The 16,134-nt window shown below is 34.4% G+C and overlaps 4 protein-coding genes across 4 annotated transcripts; 1 reads left to right on the top strand and 3 right to left on the bottom strand.

Moving 5' to 3' along the window:
- Window positions 1–1,091: 1,091 nt before the first annotated feature.
- LOTGIDRAFT_230619 (hypothetical protein) lies at window positions 1,092–3,261 on the bottom strand. Its single transcript, XM_009049631.1, is given in 4 exon segments — window positions 1,092–1,225; window positions 1,245–1,832; window positions 1,884–2,124; window positions 3,084–3,261. 3 exon segments carry the CDS (start codon window positions 3,177–3,179, stop codon window positions 1,765–1,767), a joined length of 405 nt encoding a protein of 134 aa, XP_009047879.1. The 5' UTR covers window positions 3,180–3,261; the 3' UTR covers window positions 1,092–1,225; window positions 1,245–1,764.
- Window positions 3,262–4,814: 1,553 nt separating this feature from the next.
- On the bottom strand, window positions 4,815–7,616 carry LOTGIDRAFT_212782 (hypothetical protein). The gene is made up of 4 exons (XM_009049630.1): window positions 7,414–7,616; window positions 6,891–6,996; window positions 5,937–6,023; window positions 4,815–5,387 (listed from the first exon to the last, which is right to left on the bottom strand). Exons 1-4 carry the CDS (start codon window positions 7,464–7,466, stop codon window positions 5,304–5,306), a joined length of 330 nt encoding a protein of 109 aa, XP_009047878.1. The 5' UTR covers window positions 7,467–7,616; the 3' UTR covers window positions 4,815–5,303.
- A 1,320-nt stretch (window positions 7,617–8,936) lies between these two features.
- Window positions 8,937–9,332, top strand: LOTGIDRAFT_86670 (hypothetical protein; the record flags this gene model as incomplete). Its single annotated transcript, XM_009049629.1, has 1 exon — window positions 8,937–9,332. A coding segment is annotated over one exon (396 nt), but the record flags the coding sequence as incomplete, so codon positions are not given.
- Window positions 9,333–9,910: 578 nt separating this feature from the next.
- Window positions 9,911–13,469, bottom strand: LOTGIDRAFT_157415 (hypothetical protein; the record flags this gene model as incomplete). Its single annotated transcript, XM_009049628.1, has 8 exons — window positions 9,911–10,117; window positions 10,255–10,353; window positions 10,605–10,781; window positions 11,026–11,083; window positions 11,396–11,597; window positions 11,942–12,059; window positions 12,318–12,480; window positions 13,342–13,469. The coding sequence occupies 8 exons, from the start codon at window positions 13,467–13,469 to the stop codon at window positions 9,911–9,913; spliced, it is 1,152 nt and encodes a 383-aa protein (XP_009047876.1).
- Between the last annotated feature and the right edge of the window lie 2,665 nt (window positions 13,470–16,134).

Here is a 16,134-nt window from a genome sequence, read left to right as displayed (position 1 = left end):
GTTTATTGATATCTTTAATTTCTCAAATATATCTCCCTTCATTAGTTATACCTTTATCCACAAGCTTTGATTCTGATATGGCCCAGGATAGTTGTCCCCCCTCTCCCAATTAAACAAGTCTGTCCTTTTTTTGTACTCCGCAACTTATGGACTCATTTGCCTTTGAGCGCATTATTTTTAACGTCGATAGTTTGTTGCGTATATCAGCAAGAAAATATCACTTGTTTAACTTGGAATTGTGAATTGGTTTCTTTCTATGGGTTAATTGAAATCAATACATCAAATAATTAGGCACCTTTCTATGCAAATTATAACTAATACTTCAAGGGAGGTAACAACATTTAATTATGAATCAAACCGAAATTTTATTTCTGTCTGCTCAACGTGCCATTACTTTTTAAAAATCGATGCCAAAAAACGGAAAGCTCAAATATAACTAAGAACATGGAAAGTGCATGTTTTCTCCACTTAGCTCGGGTTGTCTATGCTGTATGGGACGAGTGGGGGTAATAATAATTCATACTAACTCAATCAAATGAACATACTGCTAGGAAAATGATCCGATTTGCAACTGGAAAGCTCAAATATCTAAGAAACTTGGAAAGTGCATATTTTCTCCTCTTAGCTCGGGTAGTCTATGCCGTACGGGACGAGCTGGGGTAATGATTATCCATACTGTTAGGTAAATGCCAAGATTGGCAAGTCGGGGGTTTATGTAATTGTGTTCTCTGTACCCGAGGTTTCGACCATTCGGGTTTTGAAAGATGCATAGCTTTATTGGTTCCCTAATGTTGTGCTTGCTCAAGACCAAATACATCAATCTCCCGTATAAACTATGTTCTATGAATATATTAAGTTATATATCTCTTCTCCGGGTTAAATTGTAGGTCAAATTCTGCAAACTCAATGGCATGGGTGTGGATAAATTTGACCAATTGCATTCCAATTGATTTAAGTTTGCAATTGCCGCTTTAATGATGCGCTGCAGTTCAGTCAAGACTCGGCACCCCGATTTTATATTGGATGTATATTATAGGACTTGAACAAGTTAACATTACTTTGCATCTCAGAAATAGGGATAAGAATAAAATGCCTTTAGAAATTTATTCAGGTAATAACTTGGCAGTTTACATGATAATTTAACACAATTTCGAAAATAAAAATACTGAGTCAATATTCTGAATTATCAAGTTTGTCTGGAGCAGTCAGTCAAGTATATATGAGCACACTCAGGATCAGATGCAATTACTTAGGGCAATGGTATGGATAGTTAGCATCCACATACGAGTTAGCACTATAATTATATGTACATCTTTTTACACTCAGGAGTTGCTTCCAACAATGTAAATTTGTACAATGAATACAAGGTATAATGGCATATGATAATGATATAATTATGGCTCGCATCCAAAGCTAAGGTTCATGAAGTAAAAATTGTCCCACTAAAATTGGTTTTAGTTGCAGTTGTCCTTTACTAGGATTATCAAGTCGAGGTGGAATATTTACACAATTCTGGTTGGGACAACTCTATTAAATACAAAACAGTGTCCGCTGTTGCAAGATCAAGTCATTTATCAAGTCGGGAATTAAAATACATCACTGGTCAGAAATCATACAAAAAAAAAAACACACTAGCAAGTACTATTGCTTGAAAAAAAGTCAGGATATTGGTCCATTTACAAGACATTGGTCTTTTTAGAAGATAGGTATGGCAGGCGTGTTATTGTCAATTACATTTAGGAAAAAAATTAGAAAGAGAGGGATCTACCATCCTCCTCCTCCACCACCGTAATTGTCACGTCCACCACCTCCACCTCCTCCGTATCTGCCACCTCCGTATCCACCATCACGTCCTCCACCTCCGTATCCACCATCTCGGCCACCTCCGTATCCACCGTCACGTCCTCCTCCGTAGCCACCGTCACGTCTACCATAACCTCCTCCTCCACCTCGTCCACCACCTCTTCCTCCGCCATAACCACCTTCTCTACTTTGCTCACATATATCTAAGATTAAACCCTTAGCTTTCTCTTGTTGGGCCTCTGAACCAGTCAAATCAACTCTGGCTTTACCATCTACATCACTGTTTCTACTCTCAATCTTGATTTGACAATTGCTTTCATCCTGAAGTAAACAAAACTGAATCTATGACAACAGTCTTATAGGTCAACATATCGCCAATGACCATGTGCTACAGTATCGGATGCTACTAAGAATCAGAATAACTATTCTACATCTATAATTGATAATTTTCCAAGAAAATCTGTACAACAATCAATACGAAATCAAGAATAAATTCAAGATATACCAGATAAATCATTTTAAATTTTGCAGCACATCAACATTAACAATCTGTTTCATAAATATATCATAGTTATACACATCAAACCCACACAAAATTAGCGAAACTCACTCCATCTATTACAATTAGTACTAGATCTTTTTTAATCTATGCATTGTGCCAGGTTGAGTCGCTAACTTACCCATTCTTACCAAGTTCAAGGCATAATTTTAATTAGCCCACTACTCAAGCATACCATTGCAAACTGCACAATAGTGAAACAGACTATAATCTTGACAAACAAGATGGTCTCCCTCCAATCTGCCCCTGTAAAAAAGTTTGGATGAAAAATATTCATCAGTAAGACAAATCTGGGTCCAGGTTCTGCAAAAAAATAACTGAAAGATGTTTTGAAATGAAATAGTAACATCAGAACTGTATAACTTATTGAGTAGTCAACGGAATTGTCTTACTTCCAATTTTCGTAGACACCACGTGTTTACAATGCGGCAGCCATTTTATTCAATTGAAGTCGACCATTTTGGAATTGATCTGCGCATATCTGACTCTTTGGATCAACAGGAATTCAATCACTATGTTTTTGTCTAGTTTGTTCGAATATCAATTAATCAAGTCTCAATACAGCGATCTGATTATAGAGGAAGCTCTTTTTTTTTTTTAGTTGATGACAACATTTTATAACAAAGAAAGACATATCCGGCATGATTGACATGCTGACCCAAATTTAATCGCCATTAACTTAGACTTGATTTCTTAAATCAAAAGAATAACAAATACATACCTGAATTTCCCTTATTCGGTTTCCACCTTTGCCAATAATTCTGCCAACATGTTCCTGGCCAACGTAAAACGTTGATGGTTCAGCTCCGTAAGACATCTTGCGTTTTCACAAGTAAAGCAGCGTGTGACAAAACCTTGCAGAGCGTGGTTTATAAAGAGAGAAAGACGCTCCAATAAATTGGTTAGTACGCATGTGTAAATTGCGCGCGCACTATAATTTATTAATTGCTTTGAACATCCAGACCTAAGTTATTGTGTAGATTTTAGTCTGAGGTATTCTACTGTTTTCATTGGTTACTTTTCCCGCGAAACTTTAAGTATTGCCACTTCTGGGCGGGTCAACAGTAGGTTATTGAAAATAATTATATGGAGGGGGAGGTTAGGGGTTGGAGCTTGGCCGCAATAAGCGGACTTCATTGTTTACTCTTTATTTCCAAAATCATTGATTTGAAAAGGGAAAAAGCTTGATATTCAGAGTTTTACATTGATATATTCTTCGGAACATAAAATCTTTTACGTACTACTTTGGATGGAATAAATCGTGGTATTTTGTCTTTGAATCACAATCCGATTGTTAGGTGGACACGATAATTATTAGCCGGTCTGTGTTATGTGCTCTCATGGATACCGACCGTTGTCTGTTCTGGGAACTGGAAATTGCTAAGATAGACATAGGGCCTATACATGTATAAATTACAGACCATCAATTAAGTTCGTTATGTCTTACCAATATATTTTGGATTTGTATTGCAGATCGTTAGTGTTTATTTATGCTAACTCCTTATAGTTTTAAGTTGTCAAATTTCTTTTTTTACGGTAGTAGGGAGAAAAGTTGACAATTAATAGTAGGTTTTTCTTAATGACTGAATTAACAGCTATAATTAATCAACACGAAATATATATCTCTAGTTTACAATCAATTAACACTCTATTGATTTACAGTTTTTTTATGTGTAGCCTGTGGCGTTTTCATCACCCTTGTCGGATGTCAAAAAATGGACAAAGAAATCTTACGTAAATACCTATAATCCAGATGGTCTTTAAAGTTTGATAACAATAGATCTTATACATGTCGAAACATTGGTCTTTTTTTCTTTTCTTTACTTATCCAGATCAGTATAATGGTTTATGTTGGTCTTCAAATAAGATTTCATTATAAATTTTGTCAATAATAAAAGACTTTTATATGTTAAGCTGGTCATTAGACAAGACTTTCAAGAGATATTTCTAGAGTCTCTTTGTTATGGGTAGCCTATAGATGATATGTCAAATACCCCTGACTCTTCATATTGTTCTAAAAAAAAGGTACATTGGGTCATTGAGCAGGATATCATTTCTGAACAAATCTGTGGTCACTTGACTGAGAAGAGTTTGAGAGAATAATCCAAAATGAACCAGGGCAGCAGTTGAAGACTTGATGTGATGCATAATCTAGATTCAATTCATTGAATATCATCCCTCATTGGACTGAATGTATGTCTGCAATCTTCAAGACATTTCCAAATTTTTAGAAGTTCATGTTCACGTGAGCAGTGTGCAAGTTGGATGCCTGATCAGGAGGAATTCTTGTATCCAGTAATTGTGAAAAGATGATTGCCATTTAGGAATGAGAATAGATTATTACCAAATCATGCATTCAGCTTCTCCACATTTATTTGCGATGCAATGGCAAAAAGGATACTCATGCAAAAGCATCCAGTCAGCAAATGCTGAGCAAGACAAAACTATTGATCAAATTTGTTAAGTTTTTATTATAAAGGAAGAAATGTTTTTGAGAGAAAATGAGATAACTCCTCAAAGGAATGCTTATTTTGACTTAGTGCAATCTAACCATTTCCTTGAATGTTATTTCTAAACAAGTTGTATGAAAGACTCGTCCCATTTTTTAGCTACAATACAGAATACACAATAGATATATATTGATACACAATGGATAATTTTGGTTATTTTTTAACTGCCTAGTTAACAAATCCACCAAAAGAAGAAATGATTAAAAAAAACAATTTAAAGGTCACAACCAAATCCTAAAGTCTATTTTTTGTAAAGCATAAGACTAGACACAATTAATCTTGCAGAAATTTTCAAAATACAAATAAATTACAAGCAACAGTGATAAAATGCAAAGTATGAGCCAAAAACTTATAATTAATGAAAAATGTTTGCCTTGGAAAAACATAGATATGAAATAATAATAATAGATAACAATAAGATTTAATATGCATTAAGCCATCACTGCCTTAGCATCTGTTAAAGCTGTCTGTGCTGTTTTATATTCTTCACTTTCTTCTAAATCTTTTTCATTGTCCTAAAAATAGAAAATACCTTGAATGAAATGCAGAAAGTTACTATTCAGGTGAAGGCACTAGCACAGTCCTAATATTACAGTTCACAATTCGTGTCACTGTAAATGAATAATTGAATGAAACAATTAATATAACTCAATTTAGAAATAGAAATATCCCCCATGAAAGCAGTAAGAAATGATTTTTTTTAAGAAAAACACAGCTTAACAGTACTTATTGAAGTTATTGTATAGTAATGTGCTGATTGAAGAAAAATAGGAAATTGTCAACAAATTTTTCTCTCAAGGGAAGTAACTTGTATTGGTGTTAAATTGAAAAGAAACTTTCCAAGACATGTAACCTTGCCTTTTTTAGAGTTTTTAAAGTTAAAGTATGCTTCTTACGAGATAATTCAGAGGTTATTGATACTAAAAAGTGTATTTGGGGCATTGATATCACAGATTTACACCATTCCAAATTTTAAGTCAGACATCTATGTTCTTCAGATATTATTTGCAACTTTTTGTGATAGTTTCCTTATAATATGCTTAGTCTTCTAACTAAATACTTACTAAAACATTTGTTAGATCATCTATGGCATTACGTAATCGTTTTAAGGCATCTGGCACCATGGCTTTTGACTCTTGTAACACCTCCATCTGCAATACACAATAAAGAAAACGCAGTGGATATTTAGCCGTGAACCGGTTTAGTTTATTTTTCGTTATTTTACCGGCACTTCCATTTACCCATGCGCAGTGGAGAAAAATGAAAAAATGCAGTAATATTATCCGTCGATGAGGCCATAAAGCGACAAATTAGACCATAAAACAAAACCTAAAACTAACCCTAAAGAAGACCCTGAAGGCAGCTGGACCTTGTTCAACATATTTCAACATATGGACATCCCTACCTAACCCTAAATAAGACACTAAATCGCATATTTGACACTAGATTGCTTGTTTTGATTTTTATTTTCCTGTTGCGCATGGGTAAACGGAAGTGCCTGCGGAAAAAAAACTAAACTGGTTCACGGCTAAATATCCACTTTGTAAAGAAAATGCATTTGAATTTTGTATAAATTCTTTACAGTACCAAAATATTTAATGTGCATGCTTACATCATAAGAAGAATATTAATTATACCATACATAATATATTATATATTTTAACACATTTTGGCTCCAAAACAAGTTGAAAATAATGCAACAGTTGATACAATTGGGTTGGCAGCCAAATTAAATATACATGTAGTTATGACCTACTTTTCTGTCCTGTATTGAGATAACAGAGATGGAATTTTGTCAAAACAGTACGTGGTATTAGCCTGCTCTTTATTCATTTCCAACTGATCTTTAACATGCAAACAATGCAATGAACAAGGGCCTTCATTTTTTCACCCAAGCCCAATCAAAGGCAAGTTATTTTAAATTAGTGACATTGAAAATCTTATTATTTAAACTAGCTTTAACTTGAGTCAGATTTGATTGATTTGAATAAATACCAAGTTTCCTTATCCCTTATTACCTGTTTTTTAACATCATGTTCATCTTTACCATCTGTCTTCATTTTCTCAATCTTTTCTTCAATTTGTTTAGCCTCCTTTTCGTACATTGTCTTCTCTTTTGCAATTCTGAAAAAAACACTAGATGTTTCAGACCACAGTGATATCAGAATCAGTTTCAAGGAAGAGATCTATGAGTCCACAATCCTTCATTGGCATATTAGAAGCACAGGTTATAGATAAATAAGACAATTATTATGGATGGATACTTTTCGAATATTGATTACTTTCAATTTTTCACACTGTCATCATGAATATAATGAAAGTTTATTACAGGCTAGGCTATTCCTGATGACTTTAGAACCACATTAAAACCTTGAAAGTAATAAATATTCTAGAAGTATCCACCCATAAATTTTGTTTGTCTACAATTACAGTTACAGTCACAGTGAGCTCAGGCCATGGTATATCAAAACGAGCCACATTTCTCTACTACACGTACAGACAGTCACAGACTGAAAATTTCCTTATAATAATTATACCTACCTTTTGACAACACCGGTCTTAATTTTTATCTGTCTAATTCGTCCGTCGGCCATCTTTATTCTATCTTTCAAATGTCAGGGTGGTAAAATGAATCACCAGAAAAGGATTTCAAACACAAATCACCAAGTGTAAACAAGATTTCCATCAACAAACGAGACGAGCTCGATTGTCACACTTACATCCGCCTCCTTTTACAATATATGCGTCTTTTTACAACCGAAGAGAATTGAAAATGTGGTACTGGTACGAAAAACATGTTTTTCACTTCAAGTGTTCAAGTGCCCGTTTCACTAAAACTGTTGATTATAATAACACAAAACTCTTCAAAAGGTTTACTTTATTGAAATCATTTGTACGAATGTACTCAAATGCACCGTTAAATACATAAACTTCGCTGGGGAAATCTGCTTTCCTTTTCAGTTTTACACATTCTGACTGCCTCGGTCTATGTTATGGACTACAACATTTCACCTAGAATCGGCCCCGTTCAATCACAGAATTTGACAAGACAAGATTCATGTACAACAAACTGTGGTCCATAATTAGGTGCTTTTAGTGTCATAGTCGCACCTTTATAGATTTTAAAGCAAGTTAAACCAATATTGATAAAGCTCATTTTGGTCTGCTTTAAATCCTACTTTGATGGTATTTATGATCATTTCATTATGCATCGATGCAATTATACAAGAATGGTTTATAAATATATGTAAAGTTTCGTAAAAAGTAAGTACACTTATGAAATGATAAATAATCCGAATATTCTGTTTTCGTAAGGTTTGCCACATTGAGTAGTCCGTGGTGTTCTACAAGTACTTTGTTTTAACCGGATAATAGAATGTTTTAACAACAACTTAGTTCCAGCGATGCGTTTCACAAGATTCCACATAATTAGAATCGCCTGCAATTAATAGAATCGTACAGGTATTGCTAAATATTGTTTTATTCTCCTCACTGCGGATCATATAAAACTATTAATCTTTTGCCACTGAACACGATAAGTAGGCTTAGGCTATAGGCCAAGTGTGATCTCTTCCAATGCAAAATTGTTCGCTTAGAATTAACTGCACTTTAAGAGTGTAAAGTGTTGTTAAACTTTACCGTGATTCGATGACAGATATCGACTTTATGCAAATTTTGGAAATCCACAACAGAACAAAACCATAGACATCTGTTGTTCCAGCCATTTAAAACGAACGTGAATTCACTCGCACCACTCTCAATTCACATTCAGACTATTCCGAATACAATTAGTGACTTATTGGACCAATCTAACTCCTCCTGAATAGTCCTATGTTTGCTTACATTGCAGATAAGGCCACTTTCTTCTGCATCTAAACAGGATGGATTTTGAAATCCGAGCATGGCGACCAGAGGATAATCAAGAGACCATAGAGGTGTTGAAGGATGGGAGTTTGAGTAACATGACCCTTTGGTGCGCCTTAAAAATTAAAAGTTGGACGAGTATATCGTGTTTAATAGCCATCTCCAGTATATCATATCTATGTTTTCACAGTGCAATCGCTATTGTGTTATCTGGTCTTGTTTATCTTTGTTCTTTATGTATATTTGTGTGTATATGTACATTGTATTACTTGTATGGTCCACCTTTAGAAGACATGGCCAACGTTCAAGATGTTTATTTTCATAATTCCGATACTGTTTTTCTTGTGGCAATTGCAAGTAACCGTGTAGTTGGGACAATAGCAATTGTTCACCGTTCGACCACCGACAAAACAACAAAGGTAGCATGGCTTAGAAGAATGGCTGTTCTAAGACAATTTCGGGGATTAGGTATAGCCAAAAGTCTGATTAAAGAGGCAATTGTATTTAGTAGAACTCATAAATATTCAAGTATTGAACTTATTACTACAGAAGTTCACAAATCAGCTCGCAACTTATATGAACGAATGGGATTTCAATTGAAATGTTATGCTTGCCAATATTTAGGTGGATGGGTTCCTGTTTGGTGCTATGAATACATTTATGATTTGCAGTGCTGTTAAAAATTCCTTGGACCATCTCATTTAGATTCGATGTTATATACACCTTTGTAGCCTATTCGTTCTTAAGAAGATATGGTCGTCTGAATTCTTGCTTTACCAACAGAAAGAGCTTCATTTCATTAACCAATATGTTTACAGCATAGTTTTGCATACTGATCTTCATCTGACGTCTGTGGTTCCTGTAATTCCCGAAGACTTGATCTCATTATAACATGGAATTAATCTATAGAATCCTCAGAAGCATAATCGGAAATAAAAATGGTGGAAATATTAAAAGGCATGGTTGTAAAGTGATCTTGAATGCAGTTTCTTAAATTACAACATCACATTGTGTTTTTTGAATAAAATGGTGTGTCTGAAATGTGGTCTTCTAAGCCTTCCACCCTAACGTTTTATTTATACTATACTTTACAAGCACTTGGTTCTCAAGAAAGGTTAACAATAACTGTATGTTCAAATACATATTGCACTATTATGGGTTCAATAACAGGCTATCACATATGTGATGATGTTCCATGTATATGAGAATTTCGTCTGTAACGTTCTATTGAATACGAAGTATCACGTCGAAAGGTGTTGTGACGAAGTCTTGGTCGACGATATTTAGCGTCACTGCAATCACTTGGAGATCTTTCGTGAACATAATTTCTTGATGTTGGTATTGACGTCACATATTCTGGTCTTAACCAATCATATCTTTTCTGAAAGATAAAAATTGGTAAATTGTAGTTTCCAGACTTTTATTGCAATTCCTTCAATTGGATCCAAGACGACGGATATGTTATTCATACAATATGAAGAGCCCAATGCTTTTCGAACTTAAACTTTATTTGTTTACCTCAGTATTATGATAGCTATTTGCGATATAACTGTTTAATATTTCCAATAACTCATCGCGTTGTAAGTGTTCCTGGAAGTTATTTAACACTACGTATGCCTGTAATAAACAACAATAATTCAATTTTGTTCATTTAGTTTATGACATCCTGCAAAGATGTTTAGCTTCAGAGATCTGCATATTTATCTTTCAATGCCAAGTTTTAGCTGTCAGCTGACTATGATGCAAACGCGCTAAGGAGGAAGTTACGCTAGCGCTGGGCAACAGATTCAGTTTTGCTGAGAATTGCCGAATGCAGGCCATTCAAAAACCCACGTCAATGTATCTTACTGCTGCATAATAACACTTACCAGATAAACAGCTAGTGAAGACCCCATACAATACCCGACGACTGTATCGGTCCAAAAACTTAAACACAATCCTATTTCTGACAAGCCACTCAATAAGGCTAGCATTATAAACACGAATGATATAAATGGTCGAATTATTCGAACTGTGTGACTTCTCATTGCACCATGAAGATACATCTGAAATAGTTTAAACATTTCAGTACAACAATTTGCCTCATTGATTAAGTAGAGAGAAATAATGTCTGTTATTTTGCGGAAGATCAACGAATCCAAATGATAACATATTGTAGGAGTTTTCTGCGATCAGAATGCACCGTCGCAGAGAGGAAACCGAAGATTCCCGGGTCCAACCCACACTTAAAAAAGATCTAGAGAAAAAACAAACTGACGTCTCTTTAATAGGACAAAACGAAATACTTACTCCGATAAAGAGAGCTGCATACGCCGTCAACGCTCCATTCATTGATGGAAATGACGTCCTGCAAAAGAATAATTTCGCTGAATTATAGATTACATGCAGTATTATTAAACGTGAGAACTTTACCAATAGTGTTTTTTTCAATGGCATTTCCCGAAACAAATGATTTAACTAATCGCAAATTCAATATCCTATTCTATATCAAAAACAATCCAAAAGAAATAAATACTTCTTGTCATCAATCTAAAAAAAAAATTAACCTTTTCCGTTTACCAGTAGGCCTATTAAATTAACGCAACTTGCCATTCTCTGAGTCATCTTTTTTCTTTCAAAATTCCAGTGAGTATGGGCAAGGTAAATACCACTCACTTACCGAGCTTGCCTTAACTCTAATCTGTTTGGATTTTCACAAAGATCGTGTGTGCCATGGGGTTCACCACCAGGAAATATACTGCTGCACACAGATCTGTTGGATATATGACAGACTTCCAGAAAGTCTGGCCGTAATCTTCCTACCATTATTTTGATAATGTCTACAAATACCATTAATGTGAACCCTCCAAATATGAATACGCCTGAAAGTATAAAAATAACGGCGTTAAGTTGGTTTTCAGTTGCAAGGATGCTGATAATGCCTGAATAAAGGTATGTTATGCATTGCTTACCCAAATAAAGATTTGGGATGCCATGTCTACCCGAATAAAGGTTATGCGATGCCTTGTTTGCCTGAATGGTGGTATGCCTATGTGATATCGTGTGTACAGGAAGGAATGTGATGCATTGCATGTGTACCTGGTATTAGCTATATGTGACGCCCTGTAGGCTATACCGGAAGTTGTATTTGGTGGTGTTTTAATATATCGTGATGCCTTGTTTACTGGAAGACATAAAGCAAGTACGTAAAGGAGAGACTATTTACCTATAAAGCGAAATAATCTCCGTAGTAATTGTGGAATGGAACATTGATCCTTAATTATGTTGATAGTTCTCTGGGCTTCGTCTGTAAAGGTATAGAACCCTATTTCACCAATCAGAATCTGCAACAGAAATTATGGTGTTGATAACTCTTAATCATTTAATGAAATTATATGACAAAATATTTTACTTTGTTTAGTTCCTATACTTTCATTTAATTGCAGGTGAACCTAATGTCGGATATTCTTCACAGAAAGCAGTAAAAGATCTGAAATCAAGTTTTATCAGCCGGCTAACTCTTAGTAAGTATCATCTCATTCCGTCCATTTTTTCATGCACAAAACGATCAATGTCAATATTATATTTTGATAGCTACTTACTATAAATGGTGGTATGGAGAAACTTAGAGCATAAACTGCCTCTGGTGGCACTACAGCAGAAAAAGCAAATTCTGATAATAATTCAGCGTCTTTAGATGTACAAGACAGGTCTGGATCATAACATGAAAATGACGCTTTTCTGATAGGAAACACTTCTGTCCACCTAAAAGATAACATAAAATATACCACATCCAAGGACGATCGCATCGTTTATAAACTTAGGAATTCAAAGCATCCACGTGAAGGAACGCCATACTTTGAAGAAAGGAACCAGTAACACTATTTTGTTTCGTGCGTAAAGAAATCTAAACCTACCGTTAACAAACATAAAGACACAAAATCTTTATCAACTTAACGTCTAATCAATTTGTTGAAATCGAACTTCCTTGAAGTTTCCTCTACTTGTATTTATACTTAATATTGGCCAGGAAAGAATTAGTAAGATTTTGTTTTTCTTTCTTAACAGTTCACCATTTAGCAGTTCTTCTAAGGGTTTGTTAATTTGTAAACATGAAAATTGAAAGGTAAAAGGGTAGGTATTAATTTAGTTTTTTTACGCATGATGGTCTTGTACTGACAATATCATACATTAATTGGAAATAGTTCCTAGGTATTGCTTTTGCTTTTAACCAATGAAAAATGAAATGAACGGAGTTTTACGTTCTACCTTTCTGCACCATGTAGAATAGGATTTGGAGTTTCCAGTTTATAGACAAATCATTTGTTTCGGGAAATGCCATTGAAAAAGACACTATTGGTAAAGTTCTCACGTTTAATAATACTGTGTGCAATCAATGAAGGAAATTTTGCCTGGATAGTGGCGGTAACTGCACTTTATCGATTTCCAACTGTCGAGAGATCTTTAACATGCACAGTCTGTAGCACACATGGCCTCGGTGTATTGCCCCTGCAAACCTATGCCAGAACTTATCAATGAAGTAAGACATTTTGCATAATCTTGAATTTTCTACATAAGTCTCATTATACGTGCCTTCATAATGCGGAAATTAGCCTTAACTCTTACCTCAGGAAGTATTCCAGAAGAATTATTGTGGACAAAACTATGAATTCTAATAAGACAGTAGCACAGAATAAAATACTTTTAAACCCAGTTGAATTGTTAGAAAAAGTTGAAGCACTCATATCGGCCATTAGGTCTGGATGTACGTTGCTATCATAATCCACCTGGTTATAGTTATTGCGAAAATGGTACATAACTTCCATAATACCATTTTATGCCATTGTCGTCTTCTGAAAAGAGACGCTTACGAATTACACAGAACTAAACTTAACAGACCACCATTCCATAGAGCTCAAATTGAATTACTGAATGAAAAATTGACTCTTGAAAAGAAAACAGTACTGGTGCAGGGCATGTTACAACATACATTCGAAGGTGAATGGGATTTTGAATTTGCATATGTAAGGCATACATGTTATATATCACTGGAAAGCTTTATGAATCCGAAAAAAATATTGCTCTATCTCTATTAGGTCACCTGTTTGGACGCTTTAAAGATGCAAACTCAACTTTTATTGACCCCCATAAAACCGGAACTATATATCGGGCATGAAAATATTAACATCATGTAAAATCTGTAATCATTACTGTAAATATTATCATCATCCGAGGTGTAGCTCTTGAGAAAGAGCAGTATTATTTAAACCGTTAAGTACAGGTTTGAGATACAGCACTACAAAAGTTCATATTTAGACCCCTGTAAAACCGGAAGTTGTGGTTTGACCCAAAAGATCAAGGTCAGCTATTGCCATCATGGAAGTAAGTCAACCGGAAGTTAGAGCCTGGATATCGCTCAAACCGAAAGTTATCCACAATTTTTGACTGTGCCAATTTGTTTTCTGTTGTGATTTGTTCTGGCACTAGAAATTTCAAATCAATCGAACGCATAAACAAGAGAATAGAAAATTTGGTCAAAATCTGCCAAATTGCTATTCTTGCGAAATTCTAAAACGGAAAACCCGAGCAAAATCGCTCCAAAATTCCGTCTTCTAGAGTCAATTATTTTCTTTTTCACATTTTGCAATGTGTTGCTATCCGTTTTGCAAACATGTTCTAATTTATATTCATTGGTTAAAAAACCAAATATGCAGATCCAATGCATTGCTAATATTGTTGTAATATTACAGTCTCTGCAGAGTAGCATACTCGACACAAACTCATACTTTTTTTGAAAGTACGAAAATCCTAAGTGTGCCCGTCGTAATAATAGAAGAATGTCAATCTCCCTATAGAAGAATGTCAGTAGGCCTATATAGAACAGGACCTATATAGTAATATCTGATACTGACAATCTTCTGTAAGGAGGTGTTCTATCAAGGAAATTAATTAAAGGCCCTCTTTGTATGTCTGTTTAAATTTCTATCGAGGTCTCAAGAAAAGACGAGTCGTCATTTTAACTTTCGAGCGCAGATAATTCTGACACGCATGGATTTGAAATCTATAATTTCGATGGTAAGCTGTGAACACTTGGCCTAACAGCCCCAATACTTCAATAGTCGTTAGAACTAATTTTCAGGATTCTTTTTTTATATATATATATATATTTTATAAGCTGAAGCTTGACAACATTTAGCTTTTGAAAAACATATTATTTACGTATTCAATCCCTTTAAATTAATGTGTGACTGTAAATAGTGCTTGTATGCATGAATGTTATTTCAAATGGCGGACTAAAACTAATTAACTATAATCACCATGACATGCCATATTAAAAAATGTAGTCTACATTATAAAATACAAATGAAGTCAAGTGAACTTTGAAAATAAATACGTAAATTGAAAATTTAAATGAAACAGTGTTATATTCAGCTTTCAAATTGTGTCCCTATTTGTTAACAAACTTCATTAACCTTTAACTATAATACAAATTAACTCAGTCTATTATAACTGCGTCTTTAACCATTGAAATGAAGAGACCCGCTACCACATTTTCAAATTTCAAAAGCTGTATTAAAATATCAAATCAGAATTTAATTCGCTGATGGTATAATAATGGATCCAACATTATATATTGCTTCAAGGTCTTTCAAAAGTAATTAAACGTTAAAAATGTTAAATGTTACCTTTTGAAGATATTATGAATGTTCCCTTACATATAGCATTGTAAGTGTTGATGTCAACCACTTCAAGTTAAAACGACATAGAAACACACAGAAGATACATAGAAAAAAATAATAGAGAACTTCAACCAATATATGACGTTTAAAGTTTACTTTTAGAGGCTGAAAATAGCCAAAGTAAATTACACGATTTACGAGTCGGGAGAAAACATCACACGCTCTCTAAAGTCGTTTAAAGCCCTGGCTTACGGTTACACGTTTGTACAAGGATAGATTCATCTGATACATAACTTTCAAAAAGTTAAGACACAAATTAAGTCTCTGGATTTCAAAGAAATATTTTCACGTCATCTGATATTTAGTAGCCTTTCTGCAACAATTGGAATGAGCACTCTCCGATTTGCAATATGAATTCAAATATGAAGTATCAAGTAAAACTATAGCTTACATACTTTTGTATTTATTACAGTTAGTTCATACAATTACTCCTAGTTTTTTTAGAAGAAACTATATTCTGTCAGATTTGTAGTCTTCCATAGCTATATTGGGACCTTATTGCCAGTTTAATGCGTTATTATTCATTCCGGTAGGGCCTATATCAAAACACCTTTATTTATGTGGCCATTACATTATATTCCTAAATATCTATAACAAATCATTTCGATTGAGACCAAATTTGGATTAAGTCTCAATTCATATTATTATATGTATTTATGAGACCTAATTTTGGACTGTA

The sequence above is a fragment of the Lottia gigantea genome (assembly GCF_000327385.1).
Source record: "Lottia gigantea unplaced genomic scaffold LOTGIsca_14, whole genome shotgun sequence".
Classification (NCBI taxonomy): Eukaryota; Metazoa; Mollusca; class Gastropoda; family Lottiidae; genus Lottia; species Lottia gigantea.
Note: the sequence above shows the minus strand (reverse complement) of the source record. Positions and strands in the feature narration are given on the sequence as shown.

Excerpts from the sequence above, each read along its gene's own strand:
- LOTGIDRAFT_230619 (XM_009049631.1), bottom strand. The coding sequence starts at position 3,179 with ATGTCTTACGGAGCTGAACCATCAACGTTTTACGTTGGCCAGGAACAT. Across the intron at positions 2,125-3,083 it reads ACCGAATAAGGGAAATTCAG|GATGAAAGCAATTGTCAAAT; the intron begins GTATGTATTTGT and ends TGTTTACTTCAG. Across the intron at positions 1,833-1,883 it reads ACGTGACGGTGGATACGGAG|GTGGCAGATACGGAGGAGGT; the intron begins GTGGCCGAGATG and ends GTGGATACGGAG.
- LOTGIDRAFT_212782 (XM_009049630.1), bottom strand. The coding sequence starts at position 7,466 with ATGGCCGACGGACGAATTAGACAGATAAAAATTAAGACCGGTGTTGTC. Across the intron at positions 6,997-7,413 it reads AAGACCGGTGTTGTCAAAAG|AATTGCAAAAGAGAAGACAA; the intron begins GTAGGTATAATT and ends TGTTTTTTTCAG. Across the intron at positions 6,024-6,890 it reads AACATGATGTTAAAAAACAG|ATGGAGGTGTTACAAGAGTC; the intron begins GTAATAAGGGAT and ends TGTGTATTGCAG.